A 27,925-nucleotide genomic window follows, 5' to 3' on the forward strand; every position below is an offset into this window, starting at 1 on the left:
ATGTTAAAAGTGCTATGGAGGAATGAAAGGGAAAAGCTAGGGAAGGGGGACAAGAGCGGTCTAGATAGGATGACCAGAGAAGACGTCATTGAAAAGGGTACTCACTTTGTAAGTTATATAAATGTCTAATCACTACACCTGAAACATAATGTATGTTAACTGTAATTTAAAAAGGAAATATGACTTAAAAGAGGTTAGATCCCATATAGATCTGGGTGAAGAGTGTTCCAGACAAAGGGAGCAGAAAGTGCAAAGGCCCTGAGGTAAGACAATGAGGAGGCCAGTGTGGAGAGAGCAGCAGGAGATGAGGTGAGAGAGGAGAGGATGGCACATCTGGCAGCGACTTTTGAAGGTCTCGGGTAAGAATCTGAACTTTTATTCTGAGAGGGGAAGTTATGAGAGGGTTTCAGGCAAGGAAGTGAAGTAATTCTAACTTTATTTTGAACTGGATCACTTGACTGTTGTGTGGAGAATCTACTGTAAGGAGGTGAGCAGGGAGGCCAGTGAAGCAGCTGTTTTACTAGGCTGGGTGAGATGGTGATGAATTGGACCAGTGTTGGAGGTGGTAGAGGAGTGAGAAGTGGAAGGGTCTGGATCTGTTTTAAGGAAGATCATCCAGGCTTCCTCCCAGAGGTGCTTTAGCACAAACCACTCCGGGACCTTGGCAAGAGTGCATCCTCAGGAAGCAGTGGGGGCACTTGCAGCAGCACAGAGCCCCCAAGTGCTGCCCTTCTTTGGAAGGCAAGAGTTATTACCAGCCTGCCTATAACATGAACTTTATTGCATTTAGTTACTTTTTTAAAGTCATGTGAAATAAAAGTTGTCACGTTATGCCTCCCTCCACCTGCCAATTTGGCATCAACCCTAGGGTGTGTTGTGGTACCAAGTGTTGCCTCTCTGCCATTCCACAGTGGAGGCCTGGGGCAGCTGTTTGATAAACAAGCAGGGATACATTCCTTAACTCCGAATACAGAAATAATTTACAATATTAGAAACTGATTCTTGTCCATTTAGGAGTAGAAACATGAGTATTTTTGCTAGAAAAGATTATAGATCACCCATCAAAACACTGGCTTTAAGTATGGAGTTATGCTAAACATGGCAATACAAAGAAGTACTAGACATAGTCCCTTCTCTAAAGAATTACTAATTTGAATGGTCTCAAAAAGACAGCCATTATTAAAAACAACAAATTGGCCGAAACCGGTTTGGCTCAGTGGATAGAGCATTGGCCTGCAGACTGAAGGGTCCCAGGTTCGATTCTGGTCAAGGGCATGTACCTTGGTTGCGGGCACATCCCCAGTGGGGGGTATGCAGGAGGCAGCTGATCGATGTTTCTCATTCATATTTCTAGCTTTCTATCCATCTCCCTTCCTATCTGTAAAAAAAAAAAAAAAAAATCAATAAAAAATAAATAAATTAAAAACAACAGACTTTTGTGGAGCCACTCCCTCTCTCCTCTCCTGGTTCAGATTTAGCTCATTAGAAGTAAGCCCTGAAGGTTCATGCTTGTCACACTTTGTGGAGTAGAAACCAGGCCAGTCAGAGCTGGCTGTTTCTTACACAGATCCAATTCCTGGAAAAGGGCAGTAGAATGCCTGGAGCACATTAATTGCTGTGCTTGCCAGGCCACGCACTAACCCTGACCCCCAAATGTGTTGTTTTGGTCAGATTCACAGTCTGAGAATGAGGCTTCGCCAGTGAAACGGCCACGACTACTGGAGAACACTGAACGACCTGAGGAAACCAGCCGATCTAAGCAGAAGAGTCGACGTCGGTGCTTCCAGTGCCAAACCAAACTGGAGCTGGTGCAGCAGGAACTGGGATCGTGCCGCTGTGGTAAGCATCTCCCCCAGTGACATGACGGAGACTATGTCCTGTCATAGCTTTGGAAATTATTCTAAGAGTCTGAACTCCTTTTTCTTCCAGAAACCTCCCTGAAAGCAATAGTTTAGAGTTTGAGAAATCAGGAGTAGGGGATTTTTAGTTCTAAGCACATACAAAGAAGCAAAAACACCCCACACTATTTTGTCACATGTCTTCAAAGTTGCATTGTCATTGCTTACTGCTTTAACTTCTTCCCATTGATTACTCTGGTTCCTTCTCATGGATGACTTATTTAGAAATTAAGCAAACCAGCCAAATTCTGGGATATATGTACTATAAAATTCAGATAGTAAATTAATTTTTAATGAGTCTTTTACTATGTGTAATAAATGGAAGATTTCTTCTCCCATATCCTTTTTAAATTAGTTTGATTAGAAAATCATTTTCTTTGAACCATAATTTGTCAGTTAACCCCATGAAAATAACTTTAAAGTAGCCTCTTCTTCTGTATTATCTATCCAGTGTAATATCAACTCTTAGAATTGTTGCACAGAGATATATTTTTTAAAACTTTATGCGAACCCACAGTAGAACAAAATTTAGACCAGTCATTTCTCTCCCTTCAACCACACATAATTGTATAGCTGCAGCATTTAGGCTGACTTAAAAGTCTTTCTGTCCCTGTTCCTATTTCTCTATTTTAAATCTTAATATTACCAAACTGTTGTATGGGACAGAGCTGTCATCAGGCCAACTTTGAGGCCTAGGTCTAGCCTCTCAGAATTCTATGTCATTGTCCTTGGGTATGAGCTTAAGAAGCTTCCTTTCACCCCTTGGATAGTCATAGCTAGTCTACAAGTACTGAAGCCGGCGACCAGGACTAGATGGTTCTCTCAGCAGCTAGGAAGTTACAGGCACTCCAAGTCCTTCATCTTCTGAAGATGCAGCTGTTGCTGCTCTTGTCCCTCAATCTTCTGCCCTGTTGGAAATGAGAAGGAAACAAGGGAGTACCAGCTTCTCATGGAAACTAACTTGGAACTCCTGTTTCTGCCTGTTGCACACTTGGGGGGAGGGGGGGAGAAATGGGGAATAACAAGATCAGAAGCATATATTCAACTGCAGAAATGGGGACATTTAATGGCAACATGGGGAGTCTAGGTGTCAGTGGACAAGTTTTTATTTCTAGATTGGCATTTCATTTTCTCCTAAATGCTTGTGTGGAAGTATCAAGAGGAGGGCTGGGTAAGAGGTGGGGGCAGATGCTATCAGCAGAGCTTTCATACTTCAGTTGTGTTCATGCATGTGGCATGGCCCGGGTGAGCCCAGAATTTTATTTATTATAGACGGCTCCTGGATCAACCCTCCGAAGTAACTTAAATTCTTGATGAGGTAAGGAGGGAATACCATGGTTAGCTAAGGAAACTCGGGGGCCTGATAGCTAACCACCTTTACCCATATTGCAGAGTTGGATTTTTTGTCATAGCCTTTCTGCTTTGGTCTCCGTGTGAACTATTGGGGGGTTCAGCAGTTCAGTTCATTGCCAGTGTTGCAAAACGTACCTGACCGTTTTTGCTGTTGCTTCTATAACATAGACCTTTGGTTGTTCCTAAATTAGAATCATGAGATTTTCCTGGACCTTAGTGTTCACTTTTCCTTCTGGAAAGTAACTGAATCCTGGGTACCAAAAAGGATTTGCCTTAGTGTATCAAGCAGTTGGTCCTTGCGTGTTCCATCTTGCCTCTGTCATAATAGTTCATCTCCTTGTCAGGCAAGCAATAGAGTTCCCAGTTTAGCCCTGAGACTTGTAACCAAGTCTTTCAGCTTGGATGCAAACCACCTGTTTTCCTGAGGTCTTCAGCACTGCTGGAAAAAAAAAAAAAATCTAGAAATACATCACGTGCTTCTAAGTGAAGCCAACTTGATTGTCTCTGTAAGCTTGTCTCTGGTAAGCATGGATTACTCTGCTGTGCTCTTCACCTCTTGGGATAGGAGGCTGACTTTGGAGTGCCTATTGGTTTGGCAAAAGACGTGCATTCTTTTTAAAGGATATATATAATACGTAGTCCCTTGGCTTATGCCCAATTCTGAGGACCTGCTGTGGAGAGATTTGATTTTTCTGGTGGGAAAAAAAGTTTTGAGCTTTCTGCAGTCCCTCCGGATGTATCCTTCCTAGAGAGAGTCAGGAGCTCCATTTGGCCCACTGAGAGCATTAAACTTCTGTGCCCCGAAAAATGCCTGAGTCACCTGCCACATTTCAAAAGATGAAGGACAGCAATGGGAACATACACCTCTGGGACTGTCTTTGACAAATAGCTCTTGTGTTTCTCCTGCCTGTCTGCTTGGATGTCTCCAGGAAAGGGTGAATTGTATGGTTTTAACTTGAGGATGCATGGAGTGTTAGAGAGACATTAACTGCCCTGAAAGGTTTTATGAATTGGGGGGGGGGGGGGCGGGCAAGGGGGGGCGCATGTTGCAATAACTCACTACTGAAAGTGACGACTCAGGAACATAGTTTGAACTCAATCAGCACACTTCTCCACTGCAGAAAATGTGTGTGTGTGTGTGTGTGTGTGTGTGTGTGTGTGTGTGTACACACACACACACACACACAATCTTTTTTCCCATTCCTCTTCAACTTTGTACAGGTTATTAACTGCTGACAAGAAATTCACATCTCATAAATAATGTTTAAGAGCCATTGCTATATAAATTGAATGTGTTATGAATTGTGATGGGCCTTTTTGTAGCATTCGATGCCTAGAGCAGGAAGAACAGAGGATGTCATTTTCATTAATTTCTAATGAGGTGCCAATTAAAGACGGGGAAGACGCTCCAAAGGGAAGAGTGGCCAAGCTCCCCTGAATCCTCTGCCCCAGGGCTGTCATCCAAACACTGCCAGCAAGCCTTCTCTAAAAATCCCATTAAATTACAGTCTCATGGAGCGCACCCACAGACACATTCAGCTTCCCTTTGATCTTCAAAAGAGCAATTTGTAAGATGAGTTTGGAGCCTTCTCACATAGGGAACAGCTAGAGGTGGTAGGAATTATTAATTGCCAAGGCACTCCATGGGTTTTCAATAAATAGATGAATTTTGAAGGTGAATCCTCCTCTGCCTCTCTATGACTAGATAACCTTTAAGTCAACAATACCAAAGCAACACCTTTTTCTGTAATCTTTCAGGATGCCAATTAGAAAAGGCATGTGGTGAGGCTGGGACTAGATCCTCCATCCTAGAGTAACTTCAGCTGTTTAATTTCTCAAGATAGAAAACAGTTGCATAAAACTGGATTTATTTGTTTAATTTTCTATTCAGTAGGTAAATTGATCAGCTCATTCTCTTTATAGGCATCTTATCTTTCCAGATGCTACCTAGAAGGTGTTCTTCTGAAATCTGGCCATCCTCATCAAATCTGGGCCACATCACCGCCACATGAATGCTGTGTTTTCTAAGTAGATCTTTCATGATACAAACAGCTTTTTAATTGCTGTGCATTGTTTCCCAGAACCACAGAATTAATTTTTAAACTACTAGTCCAATAGCTTACATAAATTATTGCATATTTTCAATGGACAGTGACTTAACAAACTGTAAGCTGATAAGATCCCTTTTGGGACAACAGTGCTTTTACTAACCTGAGTAATCTGACTTTCTTTATTGCTTTTAAAATAAATCTTTTATTTACTTTAGAAAGTCAGAGTGATGCTTTAGCTGCTACCTTTAGAGTAATCATCTCCAAGTGCCCCAGTGCTCATTTCTGCTTTATCATTCACTGTTAAATTAAATTGAGCAAGCATTTATTGAGGTATGACAATACACAAAGCAATTTGCTAGGTTTTGCGGGACTACAGGAGCTGGATATACAGACTGTAGAAGCTCATAGTCTGGGTCAGTGGCTTCAAATTTGAGTGAGCGGCAGAATCACAGGGAGGGTGTGTTAAAACAGAGTTGCTGGGCCCCACCCCCAAGGGTGCTAGTTCAGTACTGTGAATGTTTAACAAGTTCCAGGGTTTTGAGAATTGCTGTTCTAGGCAATTTTCAATCCTGGGAAGCTTTTCAAAAATAGAATATCTGGGCTTTATTCTGAACAAATCAGAAAAGGTTTCCAGGTACTGTCTTTAATTTTTTTTCTCCCTTTAGTTTTGTTTGTAGTTGCTTTATATATTTTGGTGCTCCCTGATTAGGTGCATATACACTGAGTGGCCAGCTTATTATGATCTCTGAATGCATAATAATCTGGTCACTCAGTGTGTATATGTATGTGTGTGTGTATACTAAAGGCCCTGTAATGAATTCATGCATGGGTGGGGTCTGGGCGGTTGGCCAGCCTGCCTCCTGGTCGAACTCCGGGTTGAAGGGACAGTTTGCATATTAGCCTTTTATTATATAGGATATACACTGAGTGGCCAGATTACTATGCTTTCAGAGATCATAATAATCTGGCCACTCAGTGTACACTGAGAAGGGTTGTGTCTTCTTGATGTTAGTATACCCTTTATTATTATTTTTTCTTCTTTTTTCTTGGTGCCGTAACTCAGACCTGAACCGAGGTTGCTGTGGTCACTACCCTTTATTAGTATAGAATATCCATCTTTGTCGTTTGTTACCTTTGTTATCTTGAAATCTGCTTTGTCAGATGTAAGTATGACTATTCCTGCTTTTCTGTGAATGCGTTTTGCTTGGAGAATCATTTTTTATCCTTTCACTTCGAGTCTTCCTCTTTACAGCATAGATGTGTCTCTTTAAGCATATGGTTGTGGGTTTTGTGTTTTATTTGTTTTGGGATTTGTTTAATCCTCACCCGAGGATATGTTTTTATTGATTTTCAGAGAGAGAGAGAGTAAAGGAGAGAATGAGAAAGCAGTATTGATTGTGGGAGAGAAACCTCAATTGGTTGCCTCCCTCATATGCCTCTGCCAAAGATCGAACCTGCAACCTTAAATATGGGAGTAGGAATTGAAATTTTTGAGCTTATTGAGCAGCTCAGCCAGGGCTGGTTAGGTTTTGTTTTTGATTCAGCCTACCTCTCTGTGCCTTTTTATTGGTGAATTCAGTCCATTTACATTTAGGATAACTGTTAATGTATGAGGATTTCCTGTAGCCTTTTTATCTTTTGTCTTCTTGGGAGCTCTGTGTCTCCATTGGCTCTTTTCCTTTGTATTTCTGTCTGTTGTTTTTGTTTGGTAGTATTCCATACTTTTCCCCTCTGTTTCCTCTTTTTTTTGTTGTTGCTAATCCTCATCCAAGGATATTTTTTCCATTGATTTTTAGAGAGCATGGAAGTGAGGGAGGGGAAGAGAAAGAGAAAAACATAGATGTGAGAGAAACACATTGATTGATTGCCTCCCACATGTGCCCCAACTGGGGCCAGGCATGGAACCTGCAACCCAGGCACATGCTCTTAACCAGGAATCGAATCCATGACCCTTTGGTAGGCAGGCCAATCCCCTCACTATTGAACCACAGCAGCTGGGGCCCGTTTCCTCTCTTTTTAAGGTGTTTCTGTTTGGGCGTTTTTTGTGTGTGTGGTTGCCATTAACTTTTTACTTGGAAATTAAAAGTGTTTTCCTGACCATTTGAGAGTAAGTTTTTCCCTTTTATAATCATCAATGAATGTTTCCTAAGAATAGAAATATTTTATATAACTACAGCACAGTTATCTACTTTAGTAAATTGATACTAATACAGTGCTTTATATCAAATCTGTTGCCCATATTCCAGTTTTGTCAGTTGGTCCTATAAAAGGCATTTTGCCCCTCCAATACTGATTCCATTCCATGATTAGATATTGCATTTAGTTATCATGTCTCTTTAGATTCTTTTAACTTGGGACATTTTCACAGCCTTTTTGTTGTTGTTTTTGTCTGTTTTTTTAATGATACATTTCTACCCCCTACCCACATACCCAGCCACACTTTTTATAATAGGATATTTCTCATTTTGGATTTGTCTGGTGGTTCTTCATGATTAGATTTAGAGTACATATTCCCAGCAGAATACTATGTAAGTGATATATTCTTCTCAGGGTTTTACATTGGGAGGCACAGATGTCCATTAGCCTCTCATTATTGATTCACTCAACCATTCAAAGTTCGATTTCTTCATTGTGGAGTTACTATTTTTAACCTTACAGCTAGTAAGCAGTCTATGGGGAAATCCTTTATTTTTTTTAATGCATTGATTAAACATTTTTTTTAATTAAATTTATTGTGGTGACATTGCTTGATAAATTTATATAGATTTCAGGTGTATAATCATATGATATATCATCTGTATATTGTTTTGTGTATTTACCATTCAAAGTCATCTTCTGCCACCATATATTTCACCCCTTATGTTAACCCCAACCTCCTCTTCCCATCTGTGTATATGAGTTTCTGTTTTGTTTGTTCATTTGATGCTTTTAATTTTATATCTCGCATATGACTGAAATAATATGGTTCTTGATTTTTCTCTCACTTCTTTCACTTAGCATGATAATTAAGATCCATACATGTCGAAAAATGGCAGTATTTCATCTTTCTTGTGGCTTAGTAGTATTCCATTGCATATATGTGCCACATCTTCTTTATCCAATCATCTACAAAAGGACACTTAAGTTGTTTCCAGGTCTTGACCACTGTGAATAATGGTGCAATGAACATAGGAGTACATATATCTTTGCAAGGAAATGTTTTCAAAAGAGGGATTGCTGGGTCATATGGTAATTCTAAATTGTCTCACTCTTCATCAAAAAAATGTCTCCAAGGTTTAGTATTCATTTATATTATTGCCTGAACCAGTCTTTACTGTGATGGTTGCACAATTATGATTTTCTACTCTAGTTCTTCTACATTTACCATTTGGCACTCAGTGTTCTTCTGTAAGTGAGAACCCTCCTCCTCCCCGCCCCTCAATTTATTTATCTTTCATTGGTATGGACTCATAAGCTCTTATATATTTTTTAAAATAAATCTTTATTATTCAGATTATTACAGTTGTTTCTCTCCCCCCCCCCCAATAGCTCCTCTCCACCCAGTTCCCACTCTACCCCATGCCCTTACTGCCCCCCTCCCCCGTCCTTGTCCATAGGTATAAGATTTTTGTCCAGTTTTTGCTGCACCCTCCACACTGCCTTCCCCCCTGAGAATTGTCAGTTCACTCCCTTTTATGCTCCAGATTCTATTATATTCACTAGTTTATTCTGTTCATCAGACTTTTTATTGACTTGATTTTTAGATTCACTTGTTGATAAATATATATTTGTTGTTCATAATTTTTATCTTTACTTTTTTTTTTCTTTTCCTCTTCTTAAAGAATACCCTTCAGCATTTCATGTAATACTGGTTTGGTAGTGATGAACTCCTTTAGCTTTTCTTATCTGTGAAGCTCTTTATCTGACCTTCAATTCTAAATGATAGCTTTGCTGGGTAGAATAATCTTGGTTGTAGGTTCTTGTAGTTAAGTCTTGATTGTTGTTGGTGTCACTGGAAGGAATTGACCCCCAGGCTAATAGGCTGTGAGGACCCGAAGTGTCTATAATGGAAGAATTGCTGTGCTTGAGACACGCTTATGGAGCAGGACTTGTTCCAGGGGGGCTTTGGTGCATTGAGTCTGCCTCTTAAATGTGTCCCTTATGAGAGTATTTGAAACCTGGTGTCATCTCACACAGACCACTAGATACACAAGCTTCTGGATCTCCAATGGGGTGCAGGCCAGCTACTGTCTGAGGCCACCCAGCAGGAGCTACAGTAAGAACTACAGTTTTCTCCTCTTTGCTTGGGGTTTGGAGGTTTTGGAGCTGTTTGACTGGAGCTGCAGTTTATTTGATTAAGCTATACCAGGACAGGCCTTTTTTTTTTTTTTTTTTTTTTTTTTTTGCAAAAGCCACTGCTTGGAGCTTTCACTAAGCTAGGGTGTGGCAAACAGCAATGGCTGCCAGTCAGCCTTCACTACCTTTCCACATCCCATGTGCTCCAATGCAGTAAATAATTATTGCTGGGTGCACCTCTGCAAGAAAGTCACCCTCACTTTCCAACCCGATGGCTGTCAGTCCAGCTTCTCCCTGTAGAGTTTGGCTCCCCCCGAGTCTCCCCAGAAACTGGATTTCAGAGTAATCAGGAGCTTTTCTCTCTTTAGGTTGAAAAAAAGCAGCACATCCAATCGTCCACCACCAGCCTGATTTTTGCACCTCCTTACTTTAGCTTTTTAGCACTAGTGCACATCTAAATGCTCTTCTCTTTCCTTCTAGTTGTAGAACTTCCACTCAGCCAGCTTTCCCGTGGTTCTGGGTGATAGATGTTTTGTCTTTTAGTTGTAGTTTTAAAATTGTTGTGCAAGGCAGCAGTTTAGGTGTTTACCTTTGCCACCATCTTGGTTTCCTAAAACAGTTTTTTTTTTTTAAAGATATAATTCATGTATCATAAAAATCACCTATTTTATGCATAGTTCAATGAGTTTTAGTAAACTTAGGTTGTTGAAGCCTTCACCAAGTTCAAATTTTAGAATATGTCTATCACCCCCAAAAGCTTCTCTTCTGCCCCATTTTAGTCAGCTTCTACACTCTCCCACCCAGCTCCCAGGCAACCACTGGTCTGCTTTCAGTTAATGTAATTTTGCCTTTTCTAGAATTTTAATATCTGTGGATTCATATAATACATATATAGATTTGTGTGTCTACATAGCATATTGTTTTTGAGATTCATCCATATTGTTATGGACCAATAGTTCATTCCTCTTGAATGTTGACTAGTATCTCATTGTATGAATAATACCACTTTTGTTTATTATTTACCAATTAACATACATTTGAGTTGTTGCCAGATTGGGGATATTATGAGTAGAGCTTTTGTAAATATTTATGCACAGTCTTTGGGTAGACATACATTTTAATTTCTCTTGGGTAGATACAGAGTGGAATTGGCAGGTTGAATGGTTAGTGTATTTTTAACATCTTAAGAAAATCCTAACAGCAGGGTATTAGGGGTCTAACTTCCCCATAATTTGCAGCATTTAATATTGTCTTCCTTTTTAACTTTAGCTCTTCTAATAGGTATGTGGTACTGTGTCACTATGGTATATTAATTTGCATTTTCTCATGACCAGTGATGTTAGGCATCTTTTTCATATGCTCTTTGGATACTCATTATATTTTCTTTTGGTGAAGACTCTATTCATGCTTTAAGTAGTTTGCCCATTTATAAGATTTACAGAATTGCCATCTTAACAATATCCTATATCCTAACCCATGAATATATATTATATATTCATGGGTTAGGATATATCTCTCCATTTATTTACATCTTATTTAATTTATATATATCTATATAATATATATCTCTCCATTTATTTACATCTTATTTGATTTCTCAACAATGTTTTCTATTTTTAGCATACATTTTTTTGTTAAATTCTTAGGTATTTTCGTTTTTCATACTAAGGTGGAAAGAATTTCTAAATTTATTTTTTATATTATTCTTTGCTGCCACTTTGAAATAAATCAATTTCTTATATGTGATCATTTATTCTATTATATAACCTTGCTAAATTTATTTTAGTTTTAAATTCACCTATTTTATGTATAGTTCACTGAGTTCAATTTTAGAATGTGTCTATCACCCCCAAAAGCTTCTCTTCTGCCCCATTTTAGTCAATTAATCAAATTCCCACTTTCTTTTAATAAATGAGGAAACTGAGGCCAGAAAGGTTGCCACTAGCCTCGGATCATACCTTTATACTAAATATCAGTATTTCACGCAGCCTTTGATCTAAGGGTTGCTTAAAGTTCCTGACCAATATGATTCCCACTCCTCCCATCAGCATATACTAATCCGCACTAATTATGTATAGCTTTGCATCACGTATTCTTACGGTCCTTCCCTGGACATTTATTCTGTCATCTCTTCTAAAGTACCCAGAAGATTTCTTGATCCTTCCTCCTAATTAGTATACCTAATTCTTTTAACCTTTTATTTAGGCTTCCAAGACCTTGCTCAGGACTCAGGACTCTTTGAACTCTTCATGGCAAATGTCACCAAATTAGACCAGTTGTAAAAATGGTATTAGTCAAAATAATAGGATTTTTAACAGATTTTTTTCAAATTGATAAGTTCACAAAGTTTTGCTAAAGAAATGTCCTTTTCAGGTACTTTCATGTGTGTAGTTAAAATAATTTGTGTTCACTGCACTATGTGCAGATATCTGCTACTAGACATACTCAGTCTTCCTTTTTGTATGTTATTAGTCAATACTTACTAGGTACCCACTTCAGTCACATACTCTAACAGGGAATGTGGCAAGCTTCAGAATGACGTCTGATTCTGGCCCTGAGATTCTCATTGTGGTTCCCTCTTGAGCAGTGCCTCTTAAAAAGCCGGGGCTGAGACCAACACTTCACAGGCCCTGGGTAGAGAGGGATGGAATACTTCCTTTTTAGAAAGTAAAATTGCAGTTGCTCAGATAATTCTCATATAACTCAAAGTTTGATATACTACCTATACACTTAATAGCTCATTTTTCATAGGAAATGCAATGGTACTTTAAGACCAAATAGAATTACTAGCAATTTCAAGTATGAGGTGATCCACATCATAGAAGTTTTATATCCGATCTAGCTGACTCCATTCTCTTTCATTTAGAGATTTATATCTTCTGAGTGTTTAACACATGCCTTCCTCCGCTGGTCTGCTAGATTCTAAAATCCTCAGGGCCAGAACCAGATGTCATTCTGCAGCTTCCCACATTCCCCGTTAGAGTATGTGACCTGTAGTGGGTACCCAGTAAGTATTGACTAATGACATACAAAAAAAATTTAGAAGGCAGGGATGTAGTATTCTAATGAGCCTGCTGGTTATCTTTAGGGGACAATCCTTTTGCAGTAGTATTTGAAGGCAAGCCCAAGCAGGTGAGCGGGAGAATGTCTCCAGGCAAATTTTTGAAGCCAAGGAACAAGTGCAACCTAAGGGTTTTCCAATTAAATATTTGGCTGAAGAAATAAGATCCAGAGAGCGAACCTTAGCATTATTTATTACTAGAGGCCCGGTACATGGATTTGTGCACCAGTGGGTCCCTTCCCCTGGCCTGTGCCCTCGGGGGATGTCGGACTGCCAGTTTCAGACCGATCCCCACAGGCCAGGCCGAGGGACACCACCAGTACACAAATCCATGCACTGGGCCTCTAGTATGCATATAAGATCTTTGGTTAATCTCTTCCCTACTCCCTCTTCTCTCTGAGATTCATCAGTCTGTTCCACGTTTCTATGCATATGTATTTAGCAACTGCCCCCTGGTGGTCAGTGTGTGTCATAGCTACTGGTCGAAGGGTCAAATGGTTGCTTAGGCATACACACACACACACACACACACACACACACACACACACACACACACACTGTAGGCCCAGTGTACGAAATTTGTGAATTGGGGGGGGGGGTGTGTCCCTCAGCCCGGCCTGATCTCTCTCACAGTCCAGGACCCCTCGCTCTTTACCACCTGCCTACTTGCCGCTCCCTGCCTACTTGGGCTCACTGCTTCTTAGCACTGCCACAGAGGCAGGCCGCCACTGCGTGCTCTCCAGCCATGAGCCCCACTTCTGGCTGAGCAGTGCTCCTCCTGTGGGAGTCCACTGACCACCAGGGGGCAGCGCCTAGGTTGAGCGTCTGCCCCCTGGTGGCCGGTGCACATCATAACAACCAGTTGTTCTGGTCATTTCACTGTAACAGTTGCTTAGGCTTTTATTATATAGACTAGAGGCCCAGCACACGAAATCATGCGGGTACGGTCCCTAGGCTTAGCCTACGATCAGTGCCATCTTCTGCCCATTCGCCAGTCTCCAGGCTGAGCCCTGCCTCCGCTGCTGGGGCAGGTAGGTCGTGGGCGCAGCCTGCAGCTTCCATCATTGCTGCAAGCCCGAGCAGCAGTGGCAGTGGCAGCAATGGCGGCGGTGGCAGTGCCTGCGTGAGTGGCCCAGAATGGGCAGCGCATTCCGTCAGTGACCAGCCTGGCACATGCACATGGAGGTGAAGTCACCCGGCCCACTTTCCCACCGGCCTGAGCCCCTGAGCAGCCAAGAGTAAGCTGGGGATCCCAACAGCCTGGCAGCCAGCCCGGTCCTCCCGCCACCCACCCTGGTTCACTGTTCACCATCACTGATCCATCGGAGCCTGCAGGCTGGAGGGAGGGACCAAGCAGTCAGCCATTCCATCTGCTTGCCAGTTCCTAGTCCCACTCTACTGCCACCCACCTGCTTCTCTATGGTGCTCCATTCGCCTGCGGGCAGGGGTGGGTGGATGGGAGAGGTGGGGGGAGGGCCAAGAGGTGGTCAATACACCTCATGGCAACTGGTCCAGTAGTCATTCGGTTGTTATGCTTATGGTCCCTGGCCTTTTGTTATATAGGATTACATACTTTTATCTGCCCTGAATTTTTATTGGTAGAGGGGAGAAAAGTCAGACAAGATATACAGAGGAGGGGTAAAGTAGGTTTACAGTTATGAACATGCAAAACAGTTTATTATTGTATTATTTATTATTATATTATTTTCCATATGAACAATTATAAAACCACTTTTGCCCCATCCTTGTATATACTATCAGATTGGGTAGCCTTGCTTGCTTGGTCTAATTAAAATTATTTGATATGTGTGGTTTACTTAAATACTTAACTTTGGGATGGGTGTATTTGTATAAATAAAACCTATGATTTGTCTGGCACATGAATAAGATGGGCTCTTTGGAGGTCATAGATCTATTGTGTGAAAGAAACCACATTAATCTCCATTCACGCCTGGCAACCTGACACTCTCTGACATAAAATCTAAGCACTTGAGTGACTTATCTGGTGCCCATCCAGCCTCCTGAACTGATGCAGCAGAAACACAGCAGTAGTGTCCTGGCTGTTAATCCAGACACTGTGTACATCCCTGGCCTGTAGGAAGTGTAGCAGGTCTTGTTGCCAGGCAGCTTAGACTGGCCAGGTGCTTGCTTCTTCCATTGAACTAAAACGAGTTTTCTTGCATAACCCATCCTCACTGCTCCTCACTCTGCTCTTCTGATACTTGAATGCAGTGGCTTTGGCTTTCCAGCACCCTCGTTACTGCTGTGGCAAGGTCATTCACAGAGATAAAGAACTGGTGTGGGGGCATCAAGGACAAGCTGGGGCACAGAAATGCCCGACTGGCCTCAGTGTTTGTCTCCACAGCTTTCCTCATCAGAGGCCCTCACAAAGTCTGGGGATCTTTTTATTTTATTTTTCATTTTTACCAAAACCCTTCCCTTGTTAATGTCCTTCTGAGACTGCTCAAGTCTTCTCTTCTGAGGAGATCATGGTTGGCCTCTGTTGCTATACTTCTCATAACATATTGCAATTGTCTGTCTACATGTCTGTCCTCCCTGAAAGGAGGAGGGACCATATAATGTTCTTGGTGGCTCCCAGTTCCTACTTCAGTTCCTGGTATGTAGTGATGCTAGTAAGCATTTGAACAAATGAGTGAACCCTATCTCATCGCCATTGTGATCTTCTGGGCGAAGGAAAAGGAATAGCTTTATTGAGCACTTTTTATATACTGGATGCCTGAACTGTGTTAGATCATTTGATCCTCATAAAAGTATCATTGGACGAATGACATTCCATTTTTACAGAGGTGAACACTCAAGCTTTGAAGTTAAGTAATTAAGGGAGTTCCCGGCATTTGAACCCAGGTCTGTCCAACTCCCAGAATCGTTCCATTTTTTATGTCCTATGGGGTTCCCTCAACAGTGAGATGACTGTAGCATGAGATGTCTACATTTACAGCCATATAGATCTTAGCCCAGGCCTTAAGTACCCCACATTTCAGAGATGCTTTTTATTGAACATTATGACCTACTGTGTGACCCACCAGAACCAGTCTTAATATCATCCCAGTGCAGTGCTCCGTTGTGTTCCATGTGTCACTTGTCCCTCCATTTAGATAGGTGCTTCTGCAGGACAGGGCCAGTTGCCACATTTTGTCTCCCACTGCACCTGGTAATATGAGCCACAGTTAATTCTTATTGACATTCCATTTGCTCCTGAGTGCTAATTCATGTCCTCATTTTCCTTGAAAACTTATCTCCTTCTGGATACCTTATGCTGTTGACCTCTCCTCAGTGCCCCCAATTTATTACACATAGCTGGATTGTATTGATTTTATTTGCAGTTGATTTCTTGCTTTGCTGCTTATGTCCTTCAGCTGTTTTCCTCTCTGTTCATCTCCAGCTGTCTTTAAAGGCAGGAGCCAGTGACTTCTTTTTCCCCTTCTCCTCCTGGCCCCAGAACTAGAGTCTGTAAATAGTGTGCAGATGACCAGTAAATACTTTTGATTCTTGAGCCTGATAGCTTCTTTCCTTTGCTGGGCTGACAGCCCAGCACTGGAGCCTGAATTCTTTATATATCAGATGATATTTCTATAGCATTTCCCTCTGAAGACATCAGTATGAATGAAGTTTGTTTCTGCTTCTGAAAAGTGCTTTTACCTGAGCAGACCAAGGTTCTGATAGGATCACATTGTAGGCCTTACTCCTTCCCCGTTGGGCCCTGGAGAGCGAACTGTAAGGAAAGCCTGGCCTCTGGCTTTGCTATCTTCTTCCAGCAATGAGCCTGAATACAGCTGTGACAAATAGCAACACAACTCTCCAGTGTTGGTTGATAATTGTGCTTCTGTACAAAAAAAGAGAATTGAATTGGGTGTGCTGCTGTCTCTTGGAAGGCAGATGTGGAGAAGCCCATCTCAGAGCTCAGTACATCTGCCCACAAACTGGAGCCCTAGAACAGCAAGTGTTTGTGGGTTGTTGACTCTCACACAGTGCCTGATGTCACTAGGCACTGTGTGAGACTCACTTCTTAAGACTGAAAGTCATGCCTCTGGGAAGGACCCACAAAGGGCATGAGACATAAATATTCAAGCAAGGGCTGGATAGGTGGGGGAAGTACTGAGCGATGGTCTCTCCTAGCTATTGGGAAGGGGAGCTGTCCCACTGCAGATTTGGGTGGTCAAAGCTGACCATGAAATATTGGAACAAGTTAAGAGGCCAAAACCTGAAAAAGGTGTGTGAGTTGGCCCTGTAATTCATTGGAGAAGTGCCTAAAATAATTGGATCGGCTAGCTTCTGGAGGGAATTACCCCCCTTTCCACATCTCCTTATTTGTATAGATATTATTCCCACTATCAGGGTGAGGCAGAACTCAGTAGGAAATGCAGCATCTCCTGTGGGCTCTGCAGATGGATGAGAGGTGCACACATAGAAACTGCTTGGTGTGGATTCTTAGGAGCATCAGCAGACTCGGCCTGCCCTGGATCTGCTGTCCAGGAAACACCCTGCTCTGTCAGGTCAGGAGGTACGGCAACCATAGCTACTGAGCCACCTTGGAAACAAAGGTGGGGGGGGGGGGGCAGGTTATTGGAGAGAAAAAGGAAGGAAACTAAGTAAAGGACTAGAAATGTAAGGAGATGTGAGGAGGGCAGAAATAGAGGTGTGGTAGGTATGGGAAGCACACTGCAATTTACTCAAGGGTGGTGTGATCTTAGGAGGATGCCTGTTCCCTCCGGAGAGTTAAAGGGTGTTCTCTTTCTCTGTTGTTGCCTGTGGGGTTGTGAGGTAGAGCCACCTGTACTATTTTATCCTCTGCTCCAACACAGTGCCTGGACATAGTTGGAAAGAGGAGATGGCAAGGAGTGCCCCTCTTTGCTTATACCTCCTTATACATGATCATGGGTTCTCACCAACTGTTGTATATGCTAAAATGTGCAGTGCCTGAGTGGATAACTGAGAGACAAATGACACTGGAGGTCTGTGTAGAATTCCATCTGATGGCTCTTCAGCAGCAGCTAGCCGGGCCTGCTTCATTTATTCTGATGAGTCCTCCTGAAGAGTACTCAGGCTGCAGGGGAGCTGGGGAAGTGTTCTAGACAGGTGCTAGATGCTCTCCTCCAAATTTTGCTGTTAAGTATCAATCAAGGTACTGCTTTGATACAGAAGATGGGCTGTTGTTAAACCATAACATGGGAGTGGAAGGCAATAGCTATTGAAGACATTTCCCATGGATTAAGGAGGCTTAGTCTAGCAGAGGCCCAATTGTTTCTAGAGGAGCTGAGCAGGCTTTTTTTCACTGGATTATAAGGACACCTCCTGCGCAGCCTCAGGCCTCTAGCCATGCAGCCCAGAAGCCCCTGGGAGATGGAAGCTGTGAGCCAGTACACGATGGAGTTTGTGCACTCTTGTGATTAATACACAGGATGACACGTATTCTCTAGAGCTGTGCACTACAGTGTTACAGATTGACTCAGGAAGGGGAAATGTTCCAGATTTACAAATTTAAGGTTTGTATTAATATCCTTTAAAAAAATTAAATTAACTAGTTAATTAAATTTTAAAGTATATTTTTATTGATTTCAGAGAGGAAGGGAGAGGGAGAGACAGAAACATCTCTCCCATCAATCAGAAAGAATCATTGATAGGCTGCATGTCCCACTCTGGGGATCAAGCCCACAACCAGGCATGTGCCCTGACCCAGAATTGACCTATGAATTCCTGGCTCATAGGTCAACACTCATCCACTGCACCACACCAGTCAAGCTAATTTATTTTTAGAAGAAATATTTTAATATCGTTATTCACCCTTTCTGTATAATAGAAGTTCCAACCAAATTCACAATCAACAATGACAAATCAAAACATGTGTGATTGGCACTAGCAAGAGCTTTATATGTTCTGCACATTTGTGAGTCAACTTAGCCTTTTATATGTATAGAATAAACTTGCTTAATTAGACTTGCTTTCTGATTTAGCTAAACTTTTTCAGCCCAAATGAAGCGCCCCAATTTTTCTTTCAGGTAATTGTCAGCAACACAGCAGTAAATATCAACATGAAGCAGACTATTTAAAAAAAAAAAAAAAATATATATATATATATATATATATATATATATATATATATATTTTTTTTTTTTTTTTTTTTTTTGATTTTTTTTACAGAGAGGAAGGGAGAGAGATAGATAGTTAGAAACATCAATGAGAGAGAAACATCGATCAGCTGCTTCCTGTACACCCCCCCAATGGGGATGTGCCCACAACCAAGGTACATGCCCTTGATTGGAATCAAACCCGGGACTGATGCTCTGTAGGCTGATGCTCTGTAGGCTGATGCTCTATCCACTGAGCCAAACCAGTTTCGGCATGAAGCAGACTATTATTGTAGATCACATAGGGAGAACAAAGGGTGAAATATTTAACTACAGCAGTGTTTGACTATATTTTGTGCAGTAAAAAAACCTGAAGTCATTTTCAAGGTCCACCATTTCTTACTTCTTTTTAGTCAGGTCAACTTTCTAAATCTCTATTTTCTGGCTAATGAAAAGAAAATAGGATTCCACCAAGTCTCCTATTTACCTCAGGACTTCTGTGAGGATCAAATGAGATGATGCCTGAGAAAACGCTTAACAAACATTTGGTTACAGTGCAAAATGTTTTCACCTGGCTATCAAGCAAGTTGTGTTCCTGGGCTGAAGAAACTCCAAGGAGGCCAGTTGCTAGGGAGAGGAAGTCAGGTGTTGCTACATGACATCATTACCTGGAGCCCACAGTGACCATTTCTGGCTGGGCTGGTCTGTAGGCAGCATTTTGCACCCTGGGGTCTTCGCAGCATTGACTGTGATTTGGTGGGGTGTTGCTCCCTGGTGGTGGCGGGGAAGCCAAGTGTTGGTTTGTCAGCGCACGTACTTGCACGTCATGGCAGCTCCTACATTGAGCGTCTTCCCCCTGGTGGTCAGTGCACATCATAATGACCAGTCAGACAATCAGACACTTAGCAAATTATCCTTTTATATATATAGATATATATAGATTAACTATATTCTCTGTGCTGTTCTTTACATCTCCATGACTGTTCTATAACTACCACTTTTTATTTCTGAAGTTCTTCATCCTTTTTGCATGTGTCTCCTAACCTCCCACCATCTGTACATAAAAATGTACTCTGCATCTATGAGTCTGTTTCTGTTCTGCTTATTTGTTTGTTTGTTTGTTTGTTTTTTGTTTAAACCCCATATAAGTGAAATCATCTGGCATTTGTCTTTCTCTGTCTGACTTATTTTACTCAGCATAATATCCTCTAGGTCAGTGTTTCCCAAACTTCTCTCATGATGAGAATCACCTGGTGGAGTTGTTAAACTACAGATTCCTGAATCCCAACTAAGAAGTGCTAAACTAGAATTTTTGGGAACATATAGGTAAAATTGTATACTTAACTTAGTGCTCTGTCTTAGAGGAATTAATTAACAAATATTAAAAAGCACATTACAGGTCAGTTACCCTAAGAAAAAAAAAACAAAGAAGAAAAAAAGAAATCCCTCTAACTGCTGTGAAGGAGAAGCCTTGGAGGGTAACAGAGGCAAAAACAGAAGGACTCATTGTAGGCTCCGGGAGAGGTGTGGCCTCGTCGTGTCATGTCCAGCCTGCTGCCTTTCTTCCCGTTCCATCAGCATCCTGCACTCATCCTGCCACAGCTGTTTGAGAGAAGCAGGGCAGATTCAGGACATCACTTAGAGGGACAGCAACAAGATTACTAAAGAATGAGAGGAGCGAGGGAAAGTGAGGAACCGAGAACAAGTCCTGGGTGTGGCCTGGACTGTGTGGGTGTGGTGTGCTTCACTGAGGCAGGGGCGATGAGAAGATGAGCCGATACAGGAGTCAGGATTGGGGGTTCTGTCCTGAGCATGTCGAGATTCCTAGTAGCCATCTAGTTGGAGGTGCTTGTCATGTAGGCAGTTGGATATAGCAGTTTGGAGTTTAGGGGAAGTATTTAGGGATGGAAACAAATTCAAGAGACATCAACATTTAGATTCTACTTCAATCCCTGAGTCTGGGCGAGATCACTTAAAGAAGGGAATATAAAAGGAGAAGATACACAAAGGCCACATTCTGTGGTGGTTTTAAAAGAGAAGCCAATCAAGAATTCCAAGGAGCAACACCCATCCAAGTGGAAGGATAATCGAGGAGCGTGATCATCGCTGAAGGCGAGAGAGGGAAGTGCTTCAGCAAAGAGGGAACATGCTGCTGGGGCAGGATGAGGATATTGGATTTGGCCACTTGAGCTCTTAACTGGCTTTCACTTGTCCCCTGAGCTTCAGAGAACACAGTCTATTGTAACTAACCTCTCCCTCATTCACTCAGCCAAAGTGTTTTGAGTGAGCTGCACATTGTTCTAGACATGGGGGATGTGTGATAAATCACAGAAGCATGGTTCTTGTTTTCATGAAGTCAAGTCAGAGAAACACGTTAAATGAAAAAAATTATACAGATGACCTTATGATTATATTTGTGACTAATGACTGAAGGAAAAGTCCTAGTATATAATGGGGTCCTAGCCTTCTCTGAGGGTCTAGGAAGGTCTTCTTGAGGAAGAGCCGTTGAAACAGGCCTGAAGAAGCAAGACCTTAATTAGCTGGTGAGTGTGTCTAGAGCACATGTGTCAAACACAAGGCCCGCGGGCCAAATCCAGCCCGCCAGGCCTTGCAATGTGGCCCGCACCGCGCTGTCATCACTGCACTCTGCTGTCAGTTTATGACATTGTCAGTTTATGACTGTTCAGTAAACCATTCGGCCCACGATTTAGGCTGGATTTTAGATTTTGGCCCCTTCTCTGATTGAGTTCGACACCCCTAGTCTAGAGCATAGAGTTTACTAGAAAGTGAATGGCACAAGGGGAGTGAAAGAGGCAGCAGAAACGAGGATACTGAGATGGTGACATCCTAATTCTCGGGAAGCAGTTAAAGGGTTTAAAACATGAGTCACCAATCATAAATAGGGATGGACAGAATCACTTTGCTGCTATGAAGAGGATGAATTTCACTGGGGCAACAACCTATCGGAGGCTTGTGCAGCAGCCTCAGCCAGAGATTATAGGGGGCTTTGACCAGATGATGATAGTAGAGAGGAAAGAAGAGAATGGGAGAAACCAAGATGGGGGCATAGGTAAACACCTAAACTTGCTGCCTCGCACAACTTAAAAACCTCAGCTAAAAGACCAAACAGACATCATCTAGAACCACAGGAAGGCTGGTTGAGTGGAAATTCTACAGCTAGAAAGAAAGAGAAAAGCACACTGAGACTCAGAGGAGCTGCGGAAGTAAAGTACAGAGGTACGGAGGTGCGCGCATGGAGCGGGCTGGCAACTGAGTACGTGCCTGGCTTTTTCAATCGGGAGGGAGACACAAGCTCCTGACTGCTCTGAACTCCAGTTCCAGGTGAGACTCTGGGGACCCAGACGCATACAGAAGAAACTGGACTGTCTGGTAGTGGGTGGAACTCGAAGGCGGCTTTCTCTCAGAGGTGCTTGCAGTGATTACCATGGGACACTGAAACCCGGGGGCCTCTTAGGGCAGGGCTGACAGGAAGCCATTGCTGTTTACCCTGAGATTCTGCTCCATCCAAGCTGTGCACAGAGGCTTTTGCATATGAATGTCCTGGTCCTTTGAAATCTAAACTTAATAACAAACTGCAGCTGAGTCAGAGAGACCCAAAACATCCAAAAGAAGGCTCAAGGCCCCACAGAAGCTTGCATTGCTTCACAGCTGGGCATCATCTGGGTACTTCCAAAGTCCAAAAAAAGAGGAATCTACAGGTCTCTCCGTAGCTCCTGCTGGATGGCCTCAGGCAGAAGCTAAATTAGCAACTCCTTGGAGATCCAAGAGCCAGTGTACCCAGTGGTCAGAGTAAGACCATCCAGATTACAACTCTTCAGATCCATAAGTGACTCACTCAAGGGACAAACTCTGAACACCAAAGCCCCACTGAAGCAACTCTTGCCCCATAAGCGTGTCTCCAGCACAGAAGTTCTCCCAGCGTAGACACAGCTGATCCTCACAGCCAATTTGCCTGGAGGTCAATTCCTCCCAGCAATAACAACAATAATCAAGGCTTAACTACAACAAGATTGTACACAAAGGGGTGCATCAAAAGTGTCCACCTTAGGTTACTGGGAAGGCTCAACCACTGGGCCCTTTAGGACATCTAGTACACAAAGCCACACTATCAACACAGAGAAGCAGCCAAAATTCGGAGACAAAGAAAAAGGTCACAAATGAAAGAAATGGAGGAAAGCAAACTACTGGATATAGAGTTCAAAACCATGATTATAAGAATTTTCTAGAAAAGGCCAATAAATTTTAGTGAGACCCTCAAGGATATGAAAAAGGGCCAACTAGAAATTAAGTATACAGTAACCGAAATAAAAAATAATATACACGAGATCCAACAGCAGACTAGAAGATCCCAAGAATCAAGTCAAAGATTTGAAATACAAAGAAGCAAAAAACACCCAACAGGAAAAAAGCAAAAAGCAAAAAGAACCCAAAAATATGAAGATAGTATAAAGAGCCTCTGGGACAACTTCAAGTGTACCAACATCCAAATTATGGGGGTGTCAGAAGCAGAGAGAGAGCAAGATACTGAAAACCTATTTGAAGAAACAATGACAGAAAACTTCCCCCACCTGGTGAAAGAAATAGACTTACAAATCCAGGAAGCACACAGAACCCCAAACAAAAGGAATCCAAAGAGGACCACACCAAGACACATCATAATTAAAATGCCAAGAGCAAAAGACAAAGAATATTAAAAGCAGCAAAAGAAAAACAGTTACCTACAAGGGAGCACCCATGCAATTGTCAGCTGATATCTCAATAGAAACTATGCAGGCCAGAAGGGAGTGGCAAGAAATATTCAAAGTGATGAATAGTGAGAACCTACAACCAAGATTACTCTACCCAGCAAAGCTATCATTTAGAACTGAAGGTCAGATAAAGAGCTTCACAGATAAGAAAAAGCTAAAGGAGTTCATCACCACCAAACCAGAATTATATGAAATACTGAAAGGTATTCTTTAAGAAGAGGAAGAAGAAGATAAAGGTAAAGACAACAAGTACATATCTATCAACAAATGAATCTAAAAATCAAGTCAATAAAAAGTCTGATGAGCAGAACAGACTAGTGAATATAGTAGAATTAGGGGCATAGAAAGGGAGTGGACTGACAATTTTCCGGGGAAAGGAGTGTGGAGGATGCAGGAAGAGACTGGACAAAAATTGTACACCTATGGATGAGGACAGTGTGTCGGGAGGTAAGGGCAGAGGGTGGGGTGGGGACCGGGTGGAGGGGAGCTATCGGGGGGGAAAAGAGGAACAATTGTAGTAATCTGAACAGTAAAGATTTATTTTTTAAAAAAGAAAGAGGAGAATGGATTTGATTTTTGGAAATAGTATCCCACACAACTTTTTTAATTGAATGTAATACTGAAGAAACCAGTGAAGACCCCAGGTTTGTGTCAGGAGCCATTGCTTGCATTGCATGGTGGCCATGTTCTCGTAGAACGGAGGATACTGAAGGAGAAGCGGGTTTCTGGAGAAGGAGTAGCAAGTGTTCCATTTTGGACACCTTAAGTCAGATATCCAAGATACCAAGTAGGTGATTGCATACAGAGTCATGGAAATCCAAAGAGAGGTCTGGGTAGAGGGAAATGTCGGTTGTTAGCATGTATAGTGAGGACATTAAACTTCGGGAGAGCATGTGGTGAGACAAAAGGAGCCTCCAGCGCTGGATCGGCCTATAATGTTCCAAGGGCAGTAGATGAGCTACCGGAGAAGAAGGAAGACACAGTGCCACAGGGCCCGTGGGAGCAGCCAGCCGTTCCAGGTGCTATCACTGAGAACTGAACGGCTCATTGGATTGCAAAGCGCAGGCTCCATTCCTGGTGGTTTTTATACCCAGACAGAACACTGAAGTTTTCATATCTGAGCCCACCCTCCCACGGACTCCCCAGATAGGAAGTCTGTCCGTTCAGTGAGAGGTTTAACTACTGTATAGTCCATAATCTGACCTAAAATTGGAGCTGATGTCTGCAGCTAATACAGCCTTCTGTCACTGAATAAGCCTCTTTCCCCCAGGGGAGGTGTGTTTAAATAAACTAACTTTAATCATGGGGAATCCAGAAGCCAGCTTCGCTCTTTCCCCCCACCCCCTTCCCTCCTCCCCCTCCCACACACAATAGTGGACCGCAGCTGTCGTGGGACTTGTGACCCTACAGCTCAAATTTTGTGAAAATGGAGAATTCTTGCCGAAACCGGTTTGGCTCAGTGGATAGAGCATTGGTCTGCGGACTGAAAGGTCCCAGGTTTGATTCCAGTCAAGGGCATGTACATTGGTTGCGGGCACATCCCCAGTGGGGGTGTGCAGGAGGCAGCTGATCGATGTTTCTCTCCCATCGACGTTTCTAGCTCTTTATCCCTCTCCCTTCCTTTCTGTGGAAAATCAATAAAATATATTTTAAAAAAAGAAAAGAAAAAGAAAATAGAGCATTCTGCTTACACTCTCAAGGTCCTTAGAATGACCTTTTGGAAGTATTGTGAAAACAAGAAGCATGTGGACTTTGCATTCTTAAAAGAAGCACATCAGACAAGTGCACGTGGTGCTGGACAGTCTGTGTCCACATTGCAAACCCATTGCTTCCTCCCGCTCATCCTTTCTCTGCAGCTCCCAGCACCACAGTCTCCGACAGACAGACATAGGGCTCTTCAGCACCCGCCAGCCGTGGCTGAACTCGGGAATGCACGCGCTCTGCTCCTGCTTATGAAAGCGGCTTGCAGAATTCTCAGCCATGCCTGTGGGAACACCCCCCCCCCTTCCCCCAGAGCAAAGAAACACGCTCTGCTGTCCTTGGAAAGTTCTTGAGTCCCTTTCATGGTGTCCCTACCCACTGAGCGCTCTTCATATATTTAAATCAGGCTGCCTTGTGTAGTCTTCATATATTTAAATCAGGTTTCTCTAAAATTTGCATATCTTCAACAAATCTTTACAGAGCTTGTCACTTAGCATGCATGTACAGTCTGTACAGAGGTTTGTGGAAACTTGTGTATCACACGTCCAGAGGAACATTTCCTTGTTCGTTCTCCTTGTCAGTAGTGGCTTCTCAAAGGAGAAGGGAACCAGTTGAGACTGAGAGGTAAAAGGGGGCAGAGGAGGGGAGGAGGTGCCTCCAGCCTTGAAGCCAGATGTGTTAGTTACATGCGTAAGGGACAGGATAACAGTGGCCGGAAGAGCCACCAGTAACAGCAACCTCCTTTGTGCAGGGACTTCCCGGGCAACAGCTGCTTTGATGCTCCTAACAACCCCATTTTATAGGGACCACAACTGAGGCTCTCAGAGGTCATAGCTCACCCGCAGCCACACAGCTGGTAAAGCTGTGCCACTGAACGGAACTCCAGGACTCCAGGCTCAAAGCCCACGTGTCTGCCTCCGCGATACCCAGAGAGGACTTGGGGCCCCTGTGGAGGGCCTTGCCATCGCAGTAGGGTGGGACTAAGCCATCGGTCTCTCCCAGCTTTCGTCTGTCACCCAGCTCCCTGTCACCCAGCATGTGGATTGAAAGGCATTGGAGAAAATGTGGGGAGTATTCATTTCTTTCCCAAGTGGTGTTCTGGAGAGAGAGACACGGCATCTGTAGTCTGATGCCCCTAATGGCATTGCCACTTGGATATTCTGTGACTTGGATGAACTGGCTCTTGCCAAATTAGCTTTCAGGGATGGCCAAAAAGGCCACACTTCCCTAGCCATGCCACGGGCCCAGGCTGTGCCCTCAGTGGCTCTTGGTAAAATGGTATGGCCCTTTCTCTTGTCTCCACTGTATCTTTGGAGCTGGTTTTCTAGGAGACATTTATGTTTATCTTCTTTTAATTTAAATTATTTATTGTTTAAAGTATTACATATGTCTCCTTTCCCCCCCATTAACCTCTCCCCAGCCGCTCGCACCCCCTAAGACAGTGTTTCGCAAAGTGTGGGACGCGTACCCCCAGGGGTACAGGAAGAGTTTGGTGGGGGTACACGTTGCACTGGTGTTTGGTGGGGTATGCACTGCACCGTGCTTAGCTGCGCCTAATTCTACGTTCTCATGAGTGCGAGGGGTACTCAGCGTTACGAACATTATAGAAAGGGTACACACGTCAAAAGTTTGGGAAACACTGCGCTGGGACATGCCCTTACCCCCTTACTGTCTGTGTCCATTGGTTATGCTTACATGCATGCATACAAGTCCTTCGGTTGATCTATTACCCCTCACCACCCCACCACCTCCTAATTTCCTCTGCCTTCCCTCTGAGGTTTGGTGATCTCTTCGATGCTTCTATTTCTCTGGATTTATTTTTGTTCATCAGTTTATGTTCATTATATTCTACAAATGAGTGAGATCATGTGATATTTATCTTTCTCTGACTGACTTATTTCACTTAGCATAATGCTCTCCAACTCCATTCATGCTGTTGCAAATGGTAGAGTTCCTTCTTTTTTATAGCAGCGTAGTATTCCATTGTGTAGATGGACCAGGTTTTTTAGTCCACTCATCTGCTGATGGGCACTTAAGCTGTTTCCAAATCTCAGCTATTGTAAATTGTAAATCTATGAACATAGGGTTGCATATATCCTTTCTGATGGGTTCTTCTGATTTCTTGGGACATATTCCTAGGAGTGGGGTCACTGGGTCAAATGGGAGTTTTTATTTTTTGAGGAAACTCCCTACTGTTCTCCACAGCGGCTGCACCAGTCTGCATTCCACCAGCAGTGCAGGAGGGTCCTTTTTCTCCACATCCTCACCAGCACTTGTTGATTTGATGATGATAGCCATTCTGATAGGTGTGAGATGGTACCTCTTTGTTCTTTTGATTTGCATCTCTCGGATGATTATTGACTTTGAGCACAGAGAAGATAATCTTTCAAAGGATATGGAAATGCTGAAGGGGAAGCCAACAATTCAGGAGCCTACTGAGAGGAGAAAGTCACCCCAAAAGCCAGTTCTCTGCCGGGACCTCACCATTCTCCTGGGCACAGAGGGAGGAGGAGTGCAGGCACCTTGGGGGACTTTCCAGATCCTAAAGACTGCCCAGGTACCAAGAGAGTAGTGCCGCCTGCTTTCACTGCTGAAATGAAATGATGTTTGAAAGACCAAGTCATTATTCCAGCGGCAAAAACTGCCTTGAGCTCTTTTCTCTTAGTTTTAAATGTGTGTCATCTCTAGATAAAACAGCCTAGCATAACGTGAGCCTGCAGCCAGTTCCTTC

At 42.8% G+C, this 27,925-nt stretch overlaps 1 protein-coding gene across 1 annotated transcript in view; it reads left to right on the top strand.

The window, feature by feature from the left end:
• ZFAND3 (zinc finger AN1-type containing 3) overlaps positions 1–27,925 on the top strand; it is a 247,499-nt gene that overhangs the window by 212,613 nt on the left and 6,961 nt on the right. Inside the window, exon 5 of the mRNA XM_084889538.1 lies at positions 1,672–1,839. Coding sequence (XP_084745664.1) covers positions 1,672–1,839 — 168 coding nt within the window. The remainder of the gene's footprint in view (positions 1–1,671; positions 1,840–27,925) is intronic.

The sequence above is a fragment of the Pipistrellus hanaki genome (genome assembly GCF_964339955.1).
Source record: "Pipistrellus hanaki genome assembly, chromosome: 7".
NCBI lineage: Eukaryota > Metazoa > Chordata > Mammalia > Chiroptera > Vespertilionidae > Pipistrellus > Pipistrellus hanaki.